The sequence below is a fragment of the Dendropsophus ebraccatus genome, chromosome 4 (genome assembly GCF_027789765.1).
Source record: "Dendropsophus ebraccatus isolate aDenEbr1 chromosome 4, aDenEbr1.pat, whole genome shotgun sequence".
Lineage (NCBI taxonomy): Eukaryota > Metazoa > Chordata > Amphibia > Anura > Hylidae > Dendropsophus > Dendropsophus ebraccatus.
This window is the reverse complement of record NC_091457.1, coordinates 53,021,312-53,046,197: the sequence shown is the minus strand read 5'-3', so window position 1 is coordinate 53,046,197 and position 24,886 is coordinate 53,021,312. Positions and strand designations below refer to the sequence as shown.

Below are 24,886 nucleotides of genomic sequence, written 5' to 3'. Positions count from 1 at the left end.
TGGCTGCCCTGGCTTCTCACATTCACCATGCATTGTATGAGTTCAATGAATTGTACAATTCAGTCCTTACACAATGCTGTCTTATACCAAGACCACTTCTGCCTATATGCATGGACATTTCTTGCTATATTGAGCCTATAGGGATCAATGAAAAGGTTATCGCTTCCCAAAATCTAAGTTAGTTAAGTGTATAACAATATTAAATTATGTGAATTACCCTGCTGGCATTGTTTGTAGGGTGTTATTGTCTTCTCTGTTAATTGAGGCACTTTGGCTGTTATAATGAGAACAGGACGTGCACTTATAGGCAGTGTTTACATAAAAACTCGAGGGCCACACCTGAAGTCTCCCAGAACCGCAGTCTAAGGGTACTATTACACCAAGCAATTTTCCGACGACTAACGATTAACGATAAACGATCTTAAACGACCGCTAAGGCAAACGACCCGAAATCGTTCGCCCAAGTACACTAAACGATGATCGTTATTTATGATCGTTCTTGCGGTCGTTTAGTCGTCGCTATTGTGTACGTTTCAGCTGTGAATTCTTATTCCACCGAACGATATGCGAACGATGTGCGAACGATCAAACGATAAAAATAGGTCCGGATCCTATTAAACGATCAACGATTTCTCGTTGGTCGTTTAATCGTTGCCTGCTATTACACAAAATGATTATCGTTCAAATCCGAACGATTTAACAATTTTTCAAACGATAATCGTTCCGTGTAATACCACCCTAAGGGTGCATTCACACCTACAGGATCCGCAGCAGATCTGCAGCAGATTTGATGGTGCAGATTTGATGCTGTGTTCAGTTATTTAAATGAAATCTGCTGCGGATCTGCAGGAGAAAATCAGCTGCGGATCAGTTTGTTGACAATTTTGCATCTTGTCCAGTAAAAAGTGTATGGCTATGGGTCATAAAATGTGCCACATTTATTAAAGGTTTGCAGCAGTTTTGTGCCAGAAAATGTTGGTAGAAAGTAAAAAAAAAAAGGGATGAACCTGTTGATAGTAAATGTGCCCATACACCTTATACTAAAGTTGGGCCAAAAGTATAAAGTATATATAAATCTCCAGATAATGTTGGTGGTGAGAAGGGTCATGTTTGATTGGAACACTTGACAATAATTGACCTCTCAATAGTTTGATTCAATCAGTTTTATATTTGTTCATCTATGAATGCACAAGGCAGCATTATAGGTTTGTGTGGGCACCATAGCTATTACAGTGCCTGCTGCACTGCTGGTTACACCTATTACACATATCATCAATTTGTCATACAGTGTCTTAGTCACCTTCTAAGAGTACTAGTACACCAAATGATTATGGTCCATACTTGGCCGATTACCGGCCGATAATCGTTTGGTGTAATAGGTTATGCTAAGGGTCCATTTACACAGTAAGATTATCTGACAGGTTATCTGCCAAAGATTTGAAGCCAAAGCCAGGAATGGATTTGAAAAGAGGAGAAATCTCAGGCTTTCCTTTATGACCTGATCTCTGTTAATAGTCTGTTCCTGGCTTTGGCTTCAAATTTTTGGCAGATAATCTGTTAGACAATCTTTCTGTGTAAATGGACCCTTAGGGGGACCCTTAGGCGGACTGCCTCTACATAAATCCCATGTGCGTCAGTGCGCACGGCAGAAAACCTACACCACCTGAAAGGTGGAGTAGGTTTTCGGCGTATCTTTTGCCGGAGCAAAAGATAAATCGCGCGGACTCTGAGTCTGAGCGCGGAATCTTTGGCAGATAATCTGTCAGATAATCTTTCTGTGTAAATGGACCCTAATGCTACGTTTACACGAAATGATTATCAGGCGAATTTTCGCGATAACGATCTAATTCGAACGATAATCGTACGTGTAAACGCGGCGAACGATCGAAAAATCGTTCATTTTGATCTTTTAACATGTTCATAAATCGTCGTTCGCCGATCGCAAAAAATTTGCCAATCGTTCCAGATAAACAGTCGTCACGCGATAGTCCGGCCGCGCGCCGCCCGCAGCCCCGCCCGCCACCCAGCCCCACGCTCGCAGCCCGGCCCCCCACTTATCCGCAGCCCCCTGCGCCGGCTCAATCGCTCCGTGTAAACTTAGCATTAGAGGCAACAATCAGCCGACATGATGCACAATGTCGGCTGATCATTGTCTTAAAGCTTGTCTGTGCTCCCCGCCCTCCCCCCCACTCCATGTCTGTGTGCGTGTAACAGCAAAGCCAGCGAGCAGGGAACGAGGAGCAAGCGAGTGCTGACCTGACAGATCGGCGCTTGCTTGCTTGGGGTCATGTAATACGGCTCTAAAACCTATACCTTTAAGAAGCCACATCTACAAAACTACTACTGAAAACAGGGGACTTCATGCGATCTCATGTTTATAGTCATGCATTCTGGGTATAGGTTAGCGTAACCTGTCTATGGTTGCTATAGCGTCTGACATGCAAGCTACAGCCATGTCTCCTGGTTTCCAGGTGTCACTAAACAATCAGCATGTTCTGGATTCATGTCATTGGCCTTTGATGTGAGCTATGTCGTAGTACAGGTTTTTTGTGTGTGATGATACCTACCTGTCATTAATGGAGCCCCTACCCACACTAACAGCCATGCATGTACTAACATGCCAAAAATTGATTCTTATCAATTCCAGGTCACCGGAAATCCCCAAACTACCTAAGCATTGTGTAGTCGTGTAGCCATAGACAAGGCACGACTTTTGGCCAAAGTATCTTTGATCTATGGCTATAGACTACACAACTTACAGAGAAATGGGATTTGTGTGTGTATAATGGGGGGTAGATTATCAAGTGATGTAGAACTGCTTACGTCTAATAGACAGTCCTTCTGCGTCCACAGCATCAACTACTGAGGAAAGTTATGGTGGCCCCAATAGTTGCTCGTGGTGTATCCACATGTGGGGGCACAGAGATTCACATGTGATGTAGAGGGCCCAATGGTCCCTCTATGGCATAAGAACACAGTAGAACAGTAATAGCTCAGGTCCCCTTTTATACCTTTGGTTCTATGTCCGGTGTGAGAATTTCCCACTGCTTATAAGACACTCACCGCTGCTTTCTCTTGAACTGTCTGGATTTTTACCTCATAGCTGTAAAGAACTCGGGTATCTCCAGCACTTCCATAGACAAGGCAAGGAGCTCATGCTAACCCACTACTCTATGCAGCTGGTAGAGATGGGGCCCCAATTTGAAGACCCCTCATCATTAGACACCTGTATATGTTTTTTAGGGGCTGGAATACCCCTTTAATAATAACAAAATGTGGTGCTTAGCATTAGTATAGATTTATTACAAGACTCCCCATGGAAAAGGAGAGTGAAAAACCCACAAGCACCGATATCTGGGGTGTGAACCCCAGATTTTTGGCCTGGTGCCCTGGATTCCTCAATGACTTTTACACTTGGATAAAGATGTATTAGAATGGTGGAGAAGGAAGGGGGTGGTGCAAAACATATGCCTTGGGCCTCCTACCCCAGATATTCTTAGATCCTGGCAATGTCACTCAACAAACTCCTGGGGGGCCTCTATGGTCAAAGTTTACCTACAGAGGAGATGAGGGTGAACTTTAAATCAGCATTGTATGGGAAGGGATAGGTGATTCAGATGGGTGAATTTATTGCACTAGGGAGGAATTATTGAGATGTCTCTTTATTTATTCTTAGTTGACATTGATAACAGATACTGTGCATATATTTCTATATGTTCCTATTGTTTCAAGAACACATGATGTTTACCCATCAATTTGGCATAACTTAAATGCGTCAGAGACGACGTAGATTGACAACTGTTGTATAACAACTTCCTATAACCTGACAACATAAAAACAATGCCACTTGTCTTCTCCCAACAGATGTCAATGCAGTCATTTGTATAACAGTTGTGGAAACCAGTCACTTAGACTATAGAGGGACCTTTACACAATAGTTATAAATAGTGCTAAAGTAGTGTCATAGTCACATTCAGTTGCATAAATTATTGCAGAGGTGTGGAAACTATTGGCAACATTGTACGACTATTGGGGGAGAACTGATGGCGTGGTTTCCACAACATTCGGAGTGTTCCTAGAATGTATAAAAGCACTTGTCTCAGAAATTACACTGCCTTTGCCAGTGGTATTACCATCTGAGAGGGTTGGCTAACAGTTGTCTTTGTTGTGAGAATTTAGATTCCTATTATGTATACTGAAAATATGAAGAATACCCTTTCGCTGACTAGCATACTAGAGAAGAAGTTGGACAGTAGTCGGAAAAGCAGCACCCACTGAATATTCAGAATTAGCACAATGGAGATTACATAACTGCCAATTGTTTCAATATTAACTGGATAATCCGAGGAACGGACACACGTGTTTATTCAAACACCAGCGAAAAGTGTCTGCTATGGGGTCGATCCCACGGTTCTCGGGCAGGGCATAAATATCCCAATTTTGCTGTTGGCAAGTATGAATATTATAGAGAAAAAATGTAAAAATAAAAGAAGGCTACTGTAATAAATTGATTAGGAAAACATAGTATGGAAACAGGATCTCTTTAGGGCCAAGGCTATAGACTTTTTGCAGCTTCAATTTCAGCTGAACCCTGACTAATCTGTAATCTGAGTAATCTCAGGCATTTGTGGGTGAGTAATGACAATAGGATTCTACTTTGTCTTGTCTGGGAAGGTGTCCTGCAAATGACAATCAGAGAATTTACTGTATTCTGTTACTATGGTTACAGACTTTCAACAATCTGATTAACTTCCCTTGGCAACCTCTGCTGAGGAGCACATGGTTGATGGTTTCCGATGAAATATTTCCCTCTCGCCTGATGAACACAGGTGCCTGACCCCTAGAACTGGCCGCTATGTCATTGTCAGTGCAGTGACATAATGCTCTGAGCAATGCAGGTGCAGGTGAATACAGCACCATGTGCATGCCATTGAGAACTATGATGCTTACAACAAAGAGCGGTTCCCAAATTTAAAAGGAAACATCACTTAACCTTTATGGTTCCAAATATGAGGGTAACTTGAAGCTCTAAAGCATCTGTGCTACTGCCCTCAAGTATTATAAGAACCACATCACTATTATATATTCTGTTCTTGTCTCCTCACCTAGGACAAATGAACTGTTTGGGTTTCTTCAGGCCCCTGCTGTAACTACACCATTTGCATGATATATATATATATATATATATATATATATATATATATATATATATATACATATATATCATATCTGACTCCAGAATGGAGCTTTGTGTGCAATGTGATTTATGTGACAAACATGGACTGCTCTGCAATGACCAATTTCCCAAGGAAATAAAAAGATCGTTTAAGACACAAAACAGATCTGACCCATCAAGTCATTGGGGGGGTGACTTATCAAAGGATGTAAAACATACACTAGTGCAAACTGCCCGCAGCTACCAATCACAGCTCAGCTATCATTTTACCAGAGCTGAAAGCTGAGCTGTGATTGGTTGCCGTGGGCAGATTGTACCGGTGCATATTGTCCAACCTTTGATAAATCTGGGCAATGGACTCTACAAAACCACAGAAGTTGTGTTATCTAACACCAAGACAACTGAAGAAGAGGTTTTACTATCCACTGCACACCAGAAACACCCCAAAACACCCCATTTTAGAGATGCTCCAGTCATCATCCTATCACAATTTGGCCCTTATCAGAGTCGCTCAGATCCCTGTAGTTTCCCATTGTTCCTGCTTCTAGCACATCAACTTCAAGAACTGGCACTTCACTCGCTGCCTAATATATCATATCCCACAATCAGTATATACTGTATATATGGTACCTATAGATATTAGGCAAAAAAAGAGCTCCTTAGTCTGTTCCCTGATAGCTGAGGGAAGAGAAATTGTTCAGCCTGCAGAGCTATATGATAAATGTGTCTAAGATGAGGCAACTAGAGCCAGATGTAATAGAGCAATGCAGAGTTCAGACACTGCTGCAATGTTTTATAGCTTTACACTTAGCAAGGACAGCTTATAAAAGCGTTGGCCTAAAATCATTAGCCAGCACTTTCTACAGTGGGTCTGTGGGTCAAACCTGGCCTGTGTGTGTGTGTGTGTGTGTGTGTGTGTGTGTGTGTGTGTGTGTGTGTGTGTGTGTGTGTGTACACAGTACTGAGCAAAGTGCTGCAAATATATGCTGCAAAGTAAAAATGCTTTTAAAAATTGAAGCGTCAACCGTTTATTTTTTTTATCAATTAACAAAAACCAAAGTGAATAAACAGAAGAGAAATGTATATTAAATGAATATTTGGTGTCACCATCCTTTGCCTTAAAACAGCATTAATTCTCCCAGGTAACCTTATAGGTACACTTACTTAACTATATACAGTGGTACCTCAGTTCTTAAACTGCTTGGAACTCAAACTGTATTTTCAAGTTCGCTTTGGTTCTCGAACTCTTGCTCGGTTCTCAAACACTTGTCGGGTTCCCAGTCTTGAAGTATTCGGTATCTGAACATTTTTGTGAGCGTGGATGGTGGGTTGTACCTGGTGGGTTTAGCACTGGTGAGGCTTCACATACAGTACAGTGCTGTATAAGACTGCTGGAGTGCATACACAGTGCAGTAGTAGTACAGTCAGAGCACCACCATCTCCCATCCTGTACAGTGCTGTATAAGACTGCTGGAGTCAGGGGCGGGCTGGGCCGGGGGGCAGGGTGGCATCTGCCCCCCGGGCCGGCCTTCCCCAGTACATTACAGGGCCGTGCTGAGGCTGCTTACCGCCCCAGCGCTCTCCTCTCTGCCTGTGCTGCAGGGCCGGTCTGTGATGCCAGTGGCAGCTGAAGCTGCTCCCCGCCCCCGTTAAGCCCCGCCCCCTGTGTACCGTCCCATGTTCCTCCTGGCCCGGGACTTCCTGTATTACACTGTGGAGATGAGGAGGCTGGGCTGGCTGCTAACCTCCAGCTACACAGCGTCCTCCAGCTCCAGGCTCCTGCTCCCTGACCATCCCCCTCGTGTCCTGCTCTCTGCTCAGCAGCTATAATGCAGGTACTTCGGGTTGTAGATAGGAGGGAGGTCGGGACAGAGAGGAGAGGGCTGTCTGCTGAGCTGGGCTGACAGAGACAAACACACACACACACTAGCATCTGTTCCCCCAACCCCCTGTAGCTGCTGCCCTTTACCCCCTATAACTGCACCCCCTTCCACAGGCTGCATTGCCCCTCTGCACCTGTAGTTGATATGTACCACCTAAGGCTGCTGTGTGAGCCTTCCCCCCAGACTGCTGTGTTCTCCCCTTCAGGCTGCTTTGTCTCTCCCCCCCCCCCCCCCCCCCCCCACTCCATATACACACTTCAGACTGCTGTGCCCCCCCTTCAGGCTGCTGTGCCCCTCCCCCCCCTTTCAGGCTGCAGTCCCCCCCCCTTCAGGCTGCGGTTCCCCCCCCCCCCCCTTTTCAGGCTGCTTTGCCCCCCCCACACACACACACACACACACACATTTCAGACTGCTGTGCCCCCACACACAGAATGATACACACTCATAGAGAACAATATACGGTCATACAGAACCATACAGATCAAAACGCACCCATACAGAACAATACGCACCCATACAGAACAATACGCACCCATACAGAACAATATATACCCATACAGAACAATACGCACCCATACAGAGCAATATATACCCATACAGAACAATATACACCCATACAGAACAATACGCACTCATACAGAACAATATACACCCGTACAGAACAATACACACTCATACAGAACCATACAGAACAATATACACCCATACAGAACAATATACACCTATACAGAACAATATACACCCATACAGAACAATATACACCTATACAGAACAATATACACCCATACAGAACAATACGCACTCATACAGAACAATATACACCCATACAGAACAATATACACCTATACAGAACAATATACACCTGTACAGAACCATACAGCACAATATACACCCATACAGAACAATATACACCTATACAGAACAATATACACCTGTACAGAACCATACAGAACAATATACACCCATACAGAACAATATACACCTATACAGAACAATATACACCTGTAAAGAACCATACAGAACAATTTACACCTATACAGAACAATATACACCCATACAGAACAATATACACCCATACAGAACAATATACACCTATACAGAACAATATACACCTGTACAGAACCATACAGAACAATATACACCCATACAGAACAATATACACCTATACAGAACAATATACACCCATACAGAACAATTTACACTCATACAGAACAATATACACCCATACAGAACAATATACACCCATAAAGAACAATCTGCACCCATACTGAACAATATACACCCATACAGAATATACACCCATAAAGAACCATGCAGAACAATTTACACCCATGCAGAACAATATACACCCATACATAACCATACAGTGCAATATACACCCATACAGAACAATACGCACTCATACAGAACCATACAGTACAATATACACCCATACAGAACCATACAGTACAATATACACCCATACAGAACAATATACACCCATACAGAACAATATACACCCATACAGAACAATACGCACTCATACAGAACAATATACACCCATACAGAACAATATACACCCATACAGAACCATACAGTACCATATACACCCATACAGAACCATACAGAACAATATACACCCATACAGAACAATATACACCAATACAGAACCATACAGTACCATATACACCCATACAGAACAATATACACCTATACAGAACAATATACACCCATACAGAACAATTTACACTCATACAGAACAATATACACCCATACAGAACAATATACACCCATACAGAACAATCTGCACCCATACAGAACAATATACACCCATACAGAATATACACCCATAAAGAACCATGCAGAACAATTTACACCCATGCAGAACAATATACACCCATACAGAACCATACAGTGCAATATACACCCATACAGAACAATACGCACTCATACAGAACCATACAGTACAATATACACCCATACAGAACCATACAGCACAATATACACCCATACAGAACCATACAGTACAATATACACCCATACAGAACAATATACACCCATACAGAACAATACGCACTCATACAGAACAATATACACCCATACAGAACAATATACACCCATACAGAACCATACAGTACCATATACACCCATACAGAACAATATACACCCATACAGAACAATATACACCCATACAGAACAATATACACCAATACAGAACAATATACACCCATACTGAACATACAGTACAATATACACCCATACAGAACCATATACACCTGTACAGAACCATACAGAACAATATACACCCATACAGAACAATATACACCTATACAGAACAATATACACCCATACAGAACCATACAGTGCAATATACACCCATACAGTACAATATACACACATACAGAACAATACTCACCCATACAGAACCATACAGAACAATATACACCCAAACAGAACCATACAGAACAATATACACACATACAGAACAATATACACCAATACAGAACAATATACACCCATACAGAACAATATACACCCATACAGAACCAAACAGTACAATATACACCCATACAGAACCATACAGTGCAATATACACCCATACAGAACCATACAGTGCAATATACACCCATACAGAACAATACACACCCATACAGAACCATACAGAACAATATACACCCATACAGAACCATACAGTACAATATACACCCATACAGAACAATACGCACTCATACAGAACAATATACACCCATACAGAACAATACACACTCATACAGAACAATATACACATTTTGTTGGGTATTTTGGAGCATATTATATAGTAGTCAGTATGTTGGAGGTCACCCAGCTTTCCCAGCATCTTGTAGTCAGTAAAATGGAGGTCACCCAGCTTCCCCAATATCTTTCACTCAGTATAATATGGTCACCCAGCTTTCCCACCATTTTATACTCAGTATATTATGGTCACCCAGCTTTCCCACAATCTTATACTCAGTAAGATGGAGGTCACCCAGCTTTCCCACCATCTTATACTCAGTGGCTGGTAGCCTCGGGGAGCTGCATAGTATATCTATACTGTGCAGCTGAAAACCATATCACCACAATTGTGCTAATTGGTTCCCTTTAAGTAACACTCCAGCCCTTACCTATTATTACCCTCCCCACATCAGTGCAGGGACGGTAGATGGCACCCCGGACCTGTACTTCTGCCAGCGGCGATGTTCCAACAATTCGGGTAACGTCTCCTTCCCTTCTGGTCATTTGTGACAGGGAATTCCTACTGCTCTGTGTGAAGGTGCCCCAGAAGTCACCTTGTCAATGTAAGTCTATGGGATGGTTCCGGGTCAGCGCTGAGCCGTCCCATATACTTATACAGTAAAGAGATCCCCGACCCCGTCACAGCGAGCAGTAGGAATTCCCTGTTTACAAATGACTGGAAGGGCTGAATGTGTTATCCGAAGTGTGAGAACAGTGCTACTGGAGAAAGTATTGGAGTGGGTGGCATCTACCTTCCCTGCACTGATGTGGGGAGTGTAATAAGTGAGGGCCTAGAGTGGGCCTTGAAGGATGGGCCGCTAGGCGGCTACTCATGGGCCAGTGCTGTGTGCTTGCCCCCCAGGCTAAAATTTGCCAGCCAGCCCCTGGCTGGAGTACATATACAGTACAGTAATAGTACAGTCAGTGCACCACCATCTCCCATCCTATACAGTGCTGTATAAGACTGCTGGAGTACATATACAGTACAGTAGTAGTACAGTCAGTGCACCACCATCTCCCATCCTGTACTGTATACGACTGCTGGAGTACATATACAGTACAGTAATAGTACAGTCAGTGCACCACCATCTCCCATCCTGTACAGTGCTGTATAAGATTGCTGGAGTACATATACAGTACAGTAGTAGTACAGTCAGTGCACCACCATCTCCCATCCTGTACTGTATAAGACTGCTGGAGTACATATACAGTACAGTAATAGTACAGTCAGTGCATCACCATCTCCAATCCTGTACAGTGCTGTATAAAACTGCTGGAGTACATATACAGTACAGTAATAGTACAGGCAGTGCACCACCATCTCCCATCCTGTACTGTATAAGACTGCTGGAGTACATATACAGTACAGTTGTAGTACAGTCAGTGCACCACCATCTCCCATCCCTTACAGTGCTGTATAAGACTACTGGAGTGCATATACAGTACAGTAGTAGTATAGGCAGTGCACCACCATCTCCCATCCTGTACTGTATAAGACTGCTGGAGTGCATACACAGTGCAGTATTAGTACAGTCAGTGCACCACCATCTCCCATCCTGTACAGTGCTGTATAAGACTGCTGGAGTACATATACAGTACAGTAGTAGTACACTCAGTGCACCACCATCTCCAATCCTGTACAGTGCTGTATAAGACTGCTGGAGTACATATACAGTACAGTAATAGTACAGTCAGTGCACCGCCATCTTCCATCCTGTACTGTATAAGACTGCTGGAGTACATATACAGTGCAGTAATAGTACAGTCAGTGCACCGCCATCTTCCATCCTGTACTGTATAAGACTGCTGGAGTGCATATACAGTACAGTAATAGTACAGTCAGTGCACCACCATCTTCCATCCTGTACTGTATAAGATTGCTGGAGTGCATATACAGTACAGTAGTAGTACAGTCAGTGCACCGCCATCTCCCATCCTGTACTGTATAAGACTGCTGGAGTGCATACACAGTGCAGTAGTAGTACAGTCAGTGCACCACCATCTCCCATCCTGTACAGTGCTGTATAAGACTGCTGGAGTACATATACAGTACAGTAGTAGTACAGTCCGTGCACCACCATTTTCCATCCTGTACAGTGCTGTATAAGACTGCTGGAGTGCATACACAGTACAGTAATAGTACAGTCAGTGCACCACCATCTTCCATCCTGTACTGTATAAGATTGCTGGAGTGCATATACAGTACAGTAGTAGTACAGTCAGTGCACCGCCATCTCCCATCCTGTACTGTATAAGACTGCTGGAGTGCATATACAGTACAGTAATAGTACAGTCAGTGCACCACCATCTTCCATCCTGTACTGTATAAGATTGCTGGAGTGCATATACAGTACAGTAGTAGTACAGTCAGTGCACCGCCATCTCCCATCCTATACAGTACTGTATAAGACTGCTGGAGTACATATACAGTACAGTAGTAGTACAGTCAGTGCACCACCATCTCCCATCCGTTACAGTGCGGGGGTGGGGGGCACTATACAGTAAAGGATGAGGGAGGAGTTAGTGACTACTGTACTATAATTGCTGGCTATGTTGAATGTTTCTTGTATATAATGTACTGTATAGTATAGTGCTGCTCTGTACTATACTGTGGGGATTAAACTAGGCACTTATCAATGTAATATATGATACTGTAGGTAATTATTGTTGGGTGCTGGAACCAATTAAACACATTTACAATGGGATTTCTCGTGCGCCTCTGCTATCCGTCGAAAGAAATTCCACACCTTTTGCTCAGTGTGAACGGGCCCTGAAGAAGTCCTGGAAGTGATGATAATATGGCCTGCACAAAGCCCTTATCTCATCATCCAGTCAGTCTGGGATTACATGAAGAGCAAGCCTACATCCACAGAAGATCTGGGGTTAGTTCTAGCTGCCATCAAAAATTGTGTACAAGTTAAAATAATTTATAAGCAAAGGGCGGCCACACCAGATATTAATGTGATTTCGATCTCTCTTTAGTTCATTCACTTTGCATTTGGTTGCATTTTGTTTTTTGATAACAAAAAACTTTTAACACTTCTAACATCTCACATCTTTACTGATTTGGTAACAAATCAATGAGGAATTGTTACCAAATATTCATTCTATACCATAAGCCTGTGCTGAAGCCCTAGGGTAGTTTGTGTGACTATTAACAGATGTTTTATGAAATCTTTGGTTCTAGTATTTCTTTTAATTAGGAACCTGCACATTAGCCAACAAGACAGGGCCCTGAGTAACCTGCATGGTTTGTAATATCACAGCATGTTATCTGTCTGAAACCCACTTGTAATGTCACAGCACCTTAGTGGCCAAAAAGCAAACTGTGATGTCACAGCAACCTACCAGTTTAAAATGTATGATATCACAGAAGCCTCCAGAACCAGTGTAAGGATTTCTTGATTTTTACCTGAAAATTTTTAGACCTCCCCATGAATAGGAAAATAGTGAAGCTCCTAATGGGACCCTTGTCTGCAGGGGAATGGAGCCACTAAAGCAAATACCTATCATAATACAGAAATATAGTAAAGTTTTGCATGTATAGTAAAATTCCTTTTATCTCATATGCCACAAAATTCAACACTTTACACCTGAAGATAATCTGAAATCACAAAACAAGAAAGAGATGGTAGGATATTTTATGGTAACATGGAGGTTCTCTACCCTTACAATTTTCCTGCGATAATCTAGAATATTTTACATTCTGACACCTTTCATGTTACCTCCCGATTAAAGCCTTAAAGGGGTTATCCAGCGATACAAAACCATGGCCACTTTCTTCCAGAGACAGCATCACTCTTGTCTCCAGTTCAGGTGAGGTTTGCAGTTAAGCTCCATTCACTTCAATGGAACCGAGCAGCAAAACCCCTCCCAAGCTGGAGACAAGAGTGGGGCTGTCTCTGAAAGAAAGTGGCCATGTTTTTGTAGTGCTGGATAACCCCTTTAACAGCCAAATCTAACTTCTTGTATCTGGGACCATCTTTTGACCGTACCTATAAAATCCTGACTATTCAGGTGGGGCAGCAGTTATGACATGCATCCTACAATCCTGCCAACACTAATATCATACTATGTCAAAATTAGGGTTATTCCAGGAACCAAAATTGTCCCCTATCCACAAAATCCCAAAGATGGGGAACACTTGTCCCCTGGGCAGTCTCCATTGCACAGTGTGATTTTGGTATAAACCTTCTATGAATTTTTTTTTTAGTGCAGACACACCACCCTCAGCTCTGATAGCAGTCAGAACTGAGAAATAGGGGGACAAATAACCCCCTGTGGGATAGTGTATGTCTTAGGAGATCACAATGCTAGATCCACCTCAACACTCTCTATGCTGACTACTTTACACACTTAGGGTATAAACCCACACACCGTATACGCAGCTTATTTACTGCTGCGATACGCAGCAAATACGCAACAAACACGCAGCAAATACGCAGCAGATTAGATCTAAATAACTGAACACAGCATCAAATCTGCACCATCAAATCTGCTTCAAATCTGCTGCGTATCTGCTGTGTATACGGTGTGTGGGTTTGTACCCTTACACTTTTTTTTCTTTTTTTTTTAAGGCTGGGTTTACATATATACATTGCATGCGGTTCTGTTTTTTGGGAAAAAACTGACCACAACGGATGTAACAACTGATGCCAAAAAGGCATCAGTTGTCATCAGGTTTTCTATCCTTTTTTCCAATAAAAACCATTAGTTGGCATCAGATGCAATCAGTTGCCATAAGTTTATTACATCAGTTGTGATCATTTTTTTCTTTACAGCCGGTCGGGTCACGGAGATATCAGCGCCCGAAGCCCGGCACGCGCGCTGAGAGATGAGTCCGATGCCCATAGAGAATGACGGAGCATCAGACTCCTCATTCATTCTCTATGGGCATCTGACTCTGCTGTCAGCGCGCGCGCCGGGCTTCGGGCGCTGATATCTCCGTGACCCGACCGGCTCAGGAAGCGGGACCCGGCGGGATCACGTGAGTATAGGGGGATCTAACAGGGGGTCGGGAGCCTGTCACCCCGGCACGGGGGGTGACAGGTGTCCTTTAATTGCAAACTGTATCTGAACTGGAGACAAGAGTTGTGCTGCCTCTGAAAGAAAGTGGCCATGTTTTTGTAGCACTGGATAACCCCTTTAAGAAGCCATGCACTGGCAAGAGCAAGGGTACGCTCTCCTCTGTCACTCAGCAATGCAGGTGCGATTAGCACTGCCTGTATTCACAGCAGTCAGACCTGACCAGAGGAGACAGAACAGTGTGGGAGATGGGATGAGTTCATTTAAGGGTACCTATCACTTTGTCAGTGCGGCATACGCTGTAAAAAAGGAATTGAATTAGTTAATTAAAATGCATTCTATGGTACTTCCAGATACCCTTTAAGAGTCATTGTTTCCCAACCTGTGGCTTCCCAGTTGTTGCAGAACTACACCTCCCATCATGTCTTGCTGTCAGATTGGGGGCACGGTGTCAGAGTTAATTACAGACACAGTTTTTAGGGAATAGTGGCAGTGTTTAGAAGGCCATGGCACAGATCATTAGGTTATGGTGGTGCAGCGGCATCATTAAATAACTTAAAGGGGTGTTCTCATCTCCCTTGGATTCAGCTCAGCTCCCCTGCATCCCGCTCTCACTTTATGGTTTGGCAGGTGTGTGGGGATAGTTAGGGTGGGGAGCAGCAATACTGAGCTGAATCGACTCTGCGTCTCCCACTGAGATTACACACACCTCCAGGGACAATCCACAAGCCCTGGAGATGTGTGTGATCTTAGAGGGATAAACAGAAGCCCGAAAATCATAATTACCACCTCCCAAGGTCTCAACCACCATGTCATCAGCCCGGCCACCACTTACAGAGCAGTGGTCAGTAACCTAGGCAACGAGCTGTCAACCACATGGAAGAAGAAGAGGGCCAAAATGCTACAGTAAGTAATATCGCTAATAAAAAAAAAAAAGCATTGGCAAAATATTTACATTATCTATGAAGTATTAAAAGTTTTCCAAAGATTTTTATAAAATTTTCTCAGATAAGGACATACACAAAAATTCACCTTGGCTAACATCAAGGCCAAATGTAGCCCAGCATAAGCAAAGAACGGCCAAAGTCTCTCCTCAATCATTACAGTACAAGTCTATAAGAATTCCACTTCAGGAGTGGACCACAGACCTGCTTAGTGTTTAAAAGGGGTATCCTGCTGCACAATCCAAATGAGAGGTTATTTATTACAGTTCCAAAGGCACCTGGGCAGCAATCTCTGCATAACTGAGACATGACAGGAAGAAGTTTTTATGGCAGCCTACGTCAGATGGAGAAGGAAACAACAATGAATGTCACCTATCAATCTCTGGATATAACTGTTTGACTGACTAAAACATGATGGTCACCACATTTCTTCCTCAAGAATAAATCCCAGCAAATCATTATTATTCTTCAGGTCATGCTGGGAGTTGTAGTTTCACGCACATAGCAGTATATTTTGCCTTGACTGGCTGTAGATTCATTATGGTAGTAGTTACCACTACAGCCAGAACTCCACGCAGGGAATTATTGCCAGCAATGTACCTAAACGTTATAGGCAAGCCAAGCCTATAGGGCCCATAAACCCTTTAACACTTGGGAAGACCACCCAGTTGTCAATGTATTAAATCATTAACATAACAGGTGCCATGACTACCAGCACTAATTGTAGAAAATAGTGGGGGGAGGTGCTCAGGAATCAGGGAACCACAAGCTGTAATGGTTTGTCAGTTCTATTTTTGGAGGACATGATAGAACCTCTCTAACCAGTTAAAATAATATAGTTTATACCTAGCCTTTGGTTTCTTAGGGCTGAAACTGACTATTGCCCACACTTACATTTACTTCTGTCACGCTTAAATAATCTTTGCTATGCGCGGAACATTTACCTCAATAGGACCCCACTCTGATATATGTGGTATATAGACAAATGTCCCAGTGTCTGGCTGTGGCTGAATTATTGGGTCTATAACCAGTTATTATCTGTATTACACAAATCAGAATAAAGCTGGATTCTAATATTACAGGCACAAGGACATCCTAGCATCCACCATACAGTAGGTAATGTGATACTATCAGCAAAATGTGTACAATGAATGCATGGATTGTGTTCCGGAGATGGATACACAGGGAACAATGATACATATAACAACTTAGCAATTCATTACATATATTTATATATACATATACAAATACATAGAGGACAGATCTGCATCTATCCACATAATTCTCCCTTATATCTGTCTCTCATTCCTCACATTGCATCTAATATTATATCTACCTACATCTTTTTTTTATATCTGGTCTTCTATCGCACACAATGTTACTTCTAATATTCAATCAATCAATCTCACTCTTCTCTCATCTATCTATCTATCTATCTATCTATCTTTGTATCTATCTCTTATGTATGTATGTATGTATGTATGTATGTATTATCTCTTATCTATCTATCTATCATACAAGGAACCACCACTGACCACTGACTATGACAATAGGTGGCTGTATTCTATAGGTGACTGCTGCCATGCACCTGCATACAATCTCAGTGTCACGGTCAGTTGCCCCTTACAGTGATAGCATCTAAAGTGCATATCTACACCTAGAGAGCAGGATCATATCCCCCTGGGTCCACCCTGCCACTTCCTATAGGCTTTGTGTAATAGAGCCCAGGTGGATGGTGCAGTATGGCATTGCTAGCAGTTTTTGCACTGGCAGCAGGCTGCACCCCAGTGTCCTCTCCTCTTACCTTGCACTGGGTGCTGCAGAGCTGAAATCAAGGCCACCAGCAGCAGCAGCAATGCTGAACATCTGGTCCATGTTGCACCTTGAGGTGGGCTTCTGCATACAGTCCTTTCCTGTGCCACCATGGAAGAGAAGCCTGGACCTGCTCCACCACACCACTTCTCAGCAGGAGACATTAGTGGGGGTTAGGCAGGTACCTGATGCCTGAGAAGCAGTCACCCCTTGGATCAGGGCTGTCATTGGTGCATCTATCTGGGAGAGGTCCCTGGGGGGCTTGCGGGCTGCTGCTGCAGTGCTAGGTGCTCATAGGTGCTGGATGTGGGCACTGGATGACCCAGGTGGACCTGCTCTGGCCAGCTGGAGGTGTGGTCACTCAGTGTTTCTGTTGCTCTGGGGATGCAACTGTTATTGCAGCTTGGAAACGTCTTTTCATTGAGAAAGAGATCACGTAGCAACCAGCTAAAAAACGCATTTCCAGCAGCCAGTGCTGGCAGATCCGTGGCGACCTCTGCTGGTGGAACAGAGGAAGGTGAGGAGCAGGACCCCGGAGATGACAAGGAGCAGCATAGATACCGGACCGGAGGACATGTAGTGACTGAGGGACCCAGAACCTGAGCTGGGCGAGAGGGGAAGACCAGTCACACACAGGCATCCATCCTCACAGACGTCTTCTATCTGTGCTGAGGCTGCTGCCATCTAGTGGTAGCTCTGACACGTGACAGTCTATGTATAAATTCATGGCAGCAGATTGATTGTCCACTACAGCTAAACAATAAAACATACTTTCTAACTTTAAGATAAATTAAACTCCTTCATATGAAAATGTTCAATATCTAAAAATCTGTATGTGTATCTTTAAAGGACGCTACATTGAATTACATCAAATTGTTGACTTTTTTTTTTTTTTAAATAAAATGTAAATTGAACAATAAAAAATTCAAACAATTTTAATTCAAAATTTTGTTATGTAGTACTGTTATTAGGTGTGCAAAACACCATCACACAGAATAGAATTTTTAGGAGAAAAAATCAGCGGAATCTGTCAGCGTTATTCAAATAAATATTGATATTAATATTACTATCAGATTGGCTCCACCTTTAGTGATGAGTGAACACGTTCGTAAATGTCCGTATGAACATAACGCTAATTGTTCCTGTTCGCCGATCACAAAAAATCTGTTCAATGATCGTAATGGTTATAACAATGATTTTCGAACATATTCAAACTTGCATACGACGTCACTGCGTAATTTACGCTGGGTGCCTGATAATCTGTACGCATGTGCATAACTTTAGAACAAAACATATGCATCTGTATTCGGGATCCGAACCGAACATTGGGATGTTTGCTCATCACTACCCACCCTTAGCCTTCAGAACTGCAGCAATCCATGGCATGGATCCCACTAGAAGCTACAATTATTCTGCAGGAATATTTGTCCATGCAAACCGGATGACATCTCATTTATACCGTAAATCAGATAAAGATGGCATGCACTGAACAGCCTATTCTACCTCCTTCCAGGGTTCCTCTATAGGAGTAAGATCTGGGAACTGTGGGGCCAAGGGAGCAAGAAAAACTGGCTTTCATGTTCCTGCAAACAATTCATGACTGCACAACCCTTGTGACATGGTGCATTGTTTAGCTGACAATGTCCTGGCATAGGGTAAACAGCTGCCATGAAGGGATGGATTTGGTCAGACAGAATGCTTAGATTAGTCCTAGGGTCCAAATGTCTGCAGGCAAGTATCAGAGGTACCAGGGTCCCTACACCATTACACCACCACCAGCAGCCTGAACATCCATCAATAGAGATGAGCGAACCTGGAGCATGCTCGAGTCGATCCGAGCCCGAACGTTCGGCATTTAATTAGCGGTGGCTGCTGAACTTGGATAAAGCCCTAAGGCTATGTGGAAAACATGGATATAGTCATTGGCTGTATCCATGTTTTCCAGACAACCTTAGAGCTTTATCCAAGTTCAGCAGCCACAGCTAATCGAATGCCGAACATTCGGCTCAAGATCGACTTGAACTCGAACCCGATTCGCTCATCTCTATCCATCAATTCATACTAAGGGTATGTGCACACTACGGATAACCTACTGCGGATTCCACCGCTCACCCCCACGTGCATCTCCGCCCGTACCATAAACTCCATTCTATGCACCGGTGTATTCCGCCATCCACCCAGGAATGAACCGTGGGCGAGCGGCGTAATCCGCCCGGATTCCGTGGTGTGCACATACTTGAAAAGTACCAAATTCTGGCCACTGCTAAGTGATACATTTCACGTTCTTTTCTTGCCCACTGGAGTCTTGCCTTCCTGTTTCCTTCATAGGAAATGTTTCTCTCTTTTACTAGACCATCTGTGCCAAGGAGTGATTTGGTAGTTCAGACATATTGGTTGGAACACCAGTGCCGTATGGGTTGCAATATCCTTGACTGTGCTTCAGCTGTACAACACAATGATTCCTGGCATCCTCCTTTGACCATTTTTATCGATGAGTATTTTATGTCCACAGGATCTCCTTTGTGGGATGTTTTTTCTTCAGCACACCACTCTTACTATTCTCTCCATACCATTGTTTAAGAGAACTGCATACGTTTGACCATTTCTGATATCCTAGCACTGATGACCAAGCCTCAAAGTCACTGCCGTCCCCTGATTTTCTCATTCTGAAGTAGATGCCTGCTTAGGCTAGATTCAGAGGAAATTTGTTCGTCTGATTTTATGCTGATTTTATGTTGCATTTACTATGTAGTAGCTAAATTATATTACAGTAGCTATTATAATTTTGTTTTATGATCTCAAATTATAAATACTAAATTAGAGTCTATTTAATGACTGGGATCTTTATCAGGCTTGATAAAGGTCCCAGTTAGGGATGGTCTGAACCGAGTTCGGTTCAGGTTCCTACTAACCCGAACCCTCAGTAACGATTCCCGCTGTCTGCCCACTCCGTGGAGCGGGCGGATCCAGTGGGAGGACCGCCTGGAAAACTGGGATACAGCCATAGCCATAGGCTGTATCCCAGTTTTCCAGGCGTTACTCCCGCTGTAGCGGGCAGACAGCGGGAATCTGCTGCCGAGCGTTCGGGTTCATACGAACCCAAACCTCGGCAGGTTTGGACCATCCCTAGTCCCAGTATAGTGGACAGAAATACATTACCTGAATTTTATTTGAACAAAGAGCACCATGCAAGTCTACTCAGACTATGACATTCTGGGAGCTATGCAATAAAAACCCACAAGTGGCCAAAGGATCTCAGACTCTCTAGAACAGTGCTTCATAAACTATTTCTACTGGAGCCTCACCTAACACCTCACCTAGTTTCTTTAAAAGCTGAAAATAATGCTAGGACTACCTTTCACTTGTCTCCCAAGCTCTATATACTAATAAAGCAAGTACAAGATATATAATAATGTAGCTAAAATGGAGATTATGGAGGACTGTGCAGATCATCATTACTTTTGTGAAAACTGGCTCCCCAGCTGGGCCTCACCAACAACTGGGGGACGCCTCACTGATGAAGCCCGCCTCACAGTTTGAGAAGCACTGCTCTAGAATATAACCTGGTCCTCAATGTGGATCCTGTGAGGGGGACTACGGATATCACCGGGAGGAGCAACCATGGTGGATTGATATATACCTACAGTAGAGTTGTGTCTGTCGTCCAGCACAACATCAGGTGGTCAGTGTCTATTTACAAACTAGACTTCTCTTTTGTTTTCTTCTTACAAATATTATTAAAAGGTGTATAGTAAGAGGGGGGTCATGGCACAGATTTTGAACTAAAGTGCAGGAGCTTAAAGGGAACCTGTCATTACGTTGATGTTACCTGAGTCACAAGTGATCTATGCGGTCCCCAGTGGATTCTCCCCAACCCACCAGCTTTGATTGATAGAACTTTCCCTACACCTAAAACAGAAGAGATCTATCAGTCAAGGCCAGTGGGTCGGGCACAAGTTGTCAGGGATCGCCCAGATGTCTGGTCCTTCAGAAAACATGAAAGTGATGTCAGATTCGCGTTAAAGTTATACCTCTGGCTGTATGTTGGCAATGTGACAAAGGTGTTCCACTGTCCTCTTTGTTTTCTTTATTCCATATTCAGCTAAAATGTAGACTAGCCCATACTGACCAGAAAAGCAAAATACACTCTTAGGCCATGTTCACACAGGGTAAGACAACATCCGTCGTCTTATATGTGTCACCCATACATCACTTTATTTGAATTGGAATATGAGCACATTCGGGTGTGCCCGCACTCCAATTAGCCATAGATGAAAATGTTAAGTTCTCTGTCTGGTAAGGCCGGTTGGAGCATTGCCCTGCCCCCAGAACAGAAATCCGTCCCACCCCCAGCTCTACTGATAATCATTATAAGGACGGAACAGCTCTCTGGGGGCTGGGCAGTGCTCCAAATGGCCCTACCGTACACAGGATTACATTAAAAACTGCACTGGAACAGCGCTGGGGATAAGGGTAAGAGACATACCTTCATCCTTAGCACCCTGTGCGCAATAGGGAGATATCAGCAGGTTAGTCTAACCTGCTAATAGTTCCCCTTTAAAAAAATTAGCTGCAAAACCACACCCAAAGGAAGGACGGAAGAAGCGCTGTTTCTGGAATACAGTCATGTTTACTAAGACTGGAAAACCCCTTTAGGGTATAAACCCACACACCGTATACGCAGCAAATACGCAGCAGATGTGATGGTGATGAAGATTTGATGCTGAGTTCAGTTATTTACATCTAATCTGCGGCGTATTTGCTGCGTATCGCAGTAGTAAATATGCTGCATATACGGTGTGTGGGTTTATACCCTTAGGGTATCTTCACATGTACCGGATTTGCAGCGGATTTCACGCTGCAAGATTGCAGCGACAGCCGCAGAGAATCCATGTAGTGTGAAGTTAAATGGGGATATATACCTGCAGCAGAAGTTTCATTCTGCTGCGAGTATGTAACCCGGCCCCTTTAACACCCCACAGCCCCGAGCATACATTACCTGCTCGGCGCCACGGCTGCATGTGAGGCTCCTGCCTCCTGTCAGTCCCCATCAGCCAATCAGTGCACGGCAGCACTGATTGGCCGATGGAGACCGACGGGAGTCGGGATCCTCACATGCAGTCGCGGCGCCTAGCAGGTTATGTATAAGGGGGCGATTGCTGCAGTGGTTAAATTGATCAGGTTACATACTTGGGTTACATACTGCAAACTCGCGTTTTGAAATCCGCTGCGAATCCAGTACGTGTAAAGCCACCCTTAGGGTGCCTTCACCCACACCAGATCCGCAGCGGATTTCACGTTGCGAATTTGCATCGAAATCCACTGCGGATCCGGTGCCCTTTTCATCCCGGCCTGCTACGGGGGTTCCTGACGTCTGCTTGTCCTACTTAGTTAATCAGTGTGCTGCCCCACCGCAGGGATGTCCAGCCAGGGAGCGAGACGTCCAACCAAGAACCCCCAAAGCAAGCCGGAGCGCAGAGCAGGTAATGTATGCTCCAGCCGGCGGGGGGTTCTTAGATACACACAGTGTGTACCCCTAATGTGCTCACTTAAAGACATGAACAGTACAAATATATTAGTTTTAATTTGAATTGTTTAGTTAGATTTTGCTACTCTTGTGACTCAGATATCAGACCACATTTTATTAGCAACACAAAAATCCAGGCATCACTTCCCGTTTCCTGCAATTGTATTTCATGTCTTCTTACCATTTTTAGGTTTACTGTTCCTTAAAGCTACTGTGCTTATTTCTGCATACACGACAAAAGGACGTCATTGAGCCACTACTCTCATGGTTGCCATGTGATAACGTGGGTAGGTGAAATACATACAATATGTGTTAAGTGAGGGTGGTTTCACACCTGTCTCATTCATGAACGGATCAGTCCATATTAAATAAATAGATAAGCACAAATCAATTGCAAAATTATCTATTATCTTTAATTGTCCGTTTGCATGCTGGACCATTAACATCCGTTTGCTTCAATAGGCATCTGTTTGAATATCACTTTATATTCCTTCCTAGTTTCAATAATTCTGCGCATGCTTGGTTAAAAAAAATGATGATGACTGATAACTTGCAAATGGACGTTTAGATCCAAACTGAGCCCAATAAAAACCCATTAAAATTTATGGAGACTTTGATGGATCCGCTATGTTCCACTTCTCTGTGATCAAAATGGAAAAGAGACACCGGAGGGTTAAACGCCTGTGTGAGCCGAGCCTTAGATTTTATTATTTTTTTTAAATAAATAAAAACTCTTTTTTACATGCAGCATCAGGCTCGTTTAGTTCCATGGCAGAGGTCCAGCTCCCGTCACATTGCATTTTGGTGATATCCGGCACAATAATGGTCCTTAGCTTTCTGATATGTACATCTCTCACAACCAATTATTTCTATTGCTCCAATGAATCTAATATAAAAAGCCATTTTACAGAGTCTTCATCTCCTACCTTGTATCATGTATTTTAATGTGATGCTGAACATTTCAATAAACTGTATGAAGAGAATCCACTGTTTTTGTTTCTAAGCTTTTATGCAGATCTATGTTCTCCATGGTAACAGAACACAAAAAACCCTCTGCATTCTGCTCCTGCATTCACACTCTTCTATATGTCACCTACCTTCCATTAAGGCCGATAATCGTCCCGATTCCAATAATCGTCCCATGGAATAGAAGGCAATGATCAGCCGACATTGTTCATGTCAGCTGATCGTTGCGTTGTTTGTCTTTCAAACATGTTGAAAGACAAATGACTCAATACAGCAACGATCTGCTGCCGTCGCTCTGTGGAATAGGAGCGGAGGCAGCAGACCGCTGCTGTATGCTATGGACTGCCCGGACGATCTAGCGATCACCCGGGCAGCTCCCCGCGGCCCCTCCCGCACTCACCTGCTCGCTGCTGCCACGTGGAATAGCGGTGGCTGCGAGTGGGAAATGGGGAGCAAACCAGTGGTAATAGCGTTCGTTTGCTCCTGTCAGTCGGCCCGTGGAATAGGGGATTTAGGGGCCAGTCACACATTTCCATGCACGATCTGCAATTAAGGACGATGTGCTATGGAATGGACTTCGTAACTCCGGACATCATCTTTCATAATGATGCCGGGAGCTCCTAAGCTGTTTAAACATTTGCGCTACTGTACTGACACAGCCGCGTTATAAATCCTACACAGTAAACATTGTAAATGAAAGAAAAATTACCCAATACCACTACTGGGTTTTATGGTCACCTTACATCCCCAAAAAAAATAAACAGTAAGTGATCAAAAAGCCTTACCTACTGTCATCATATGGACCTGGAGGATACAGTAA

General features: G+C 43.5%; 1 protein-coding gene across 1 annotated transcript in view; it reads right to left on the bottom strand.

The window, feature by feature from the left end:
* KIAA1549L (KIAA1549 like) overlaps positions 1-17,923 on the bottom strand; it is a 112,255-nt gene extending 94,332 nt beyond the window's left edge. Inside the window, exon 1 of the mRNA XM_069965792.1 lies at positions 17,566-17,923. Within this exon, the coding sequence (XP_069821893.1) occupies positions 17,566-17,737 (172 nt within the window). The 5' untranslated portion in view covers positions 17,738-17,923. The remainder of the gene's footprint in view (positions 1-17,565) is intronic.
* Positions 17,924-24,886: the final 6,963 nt, after the last annotated feature.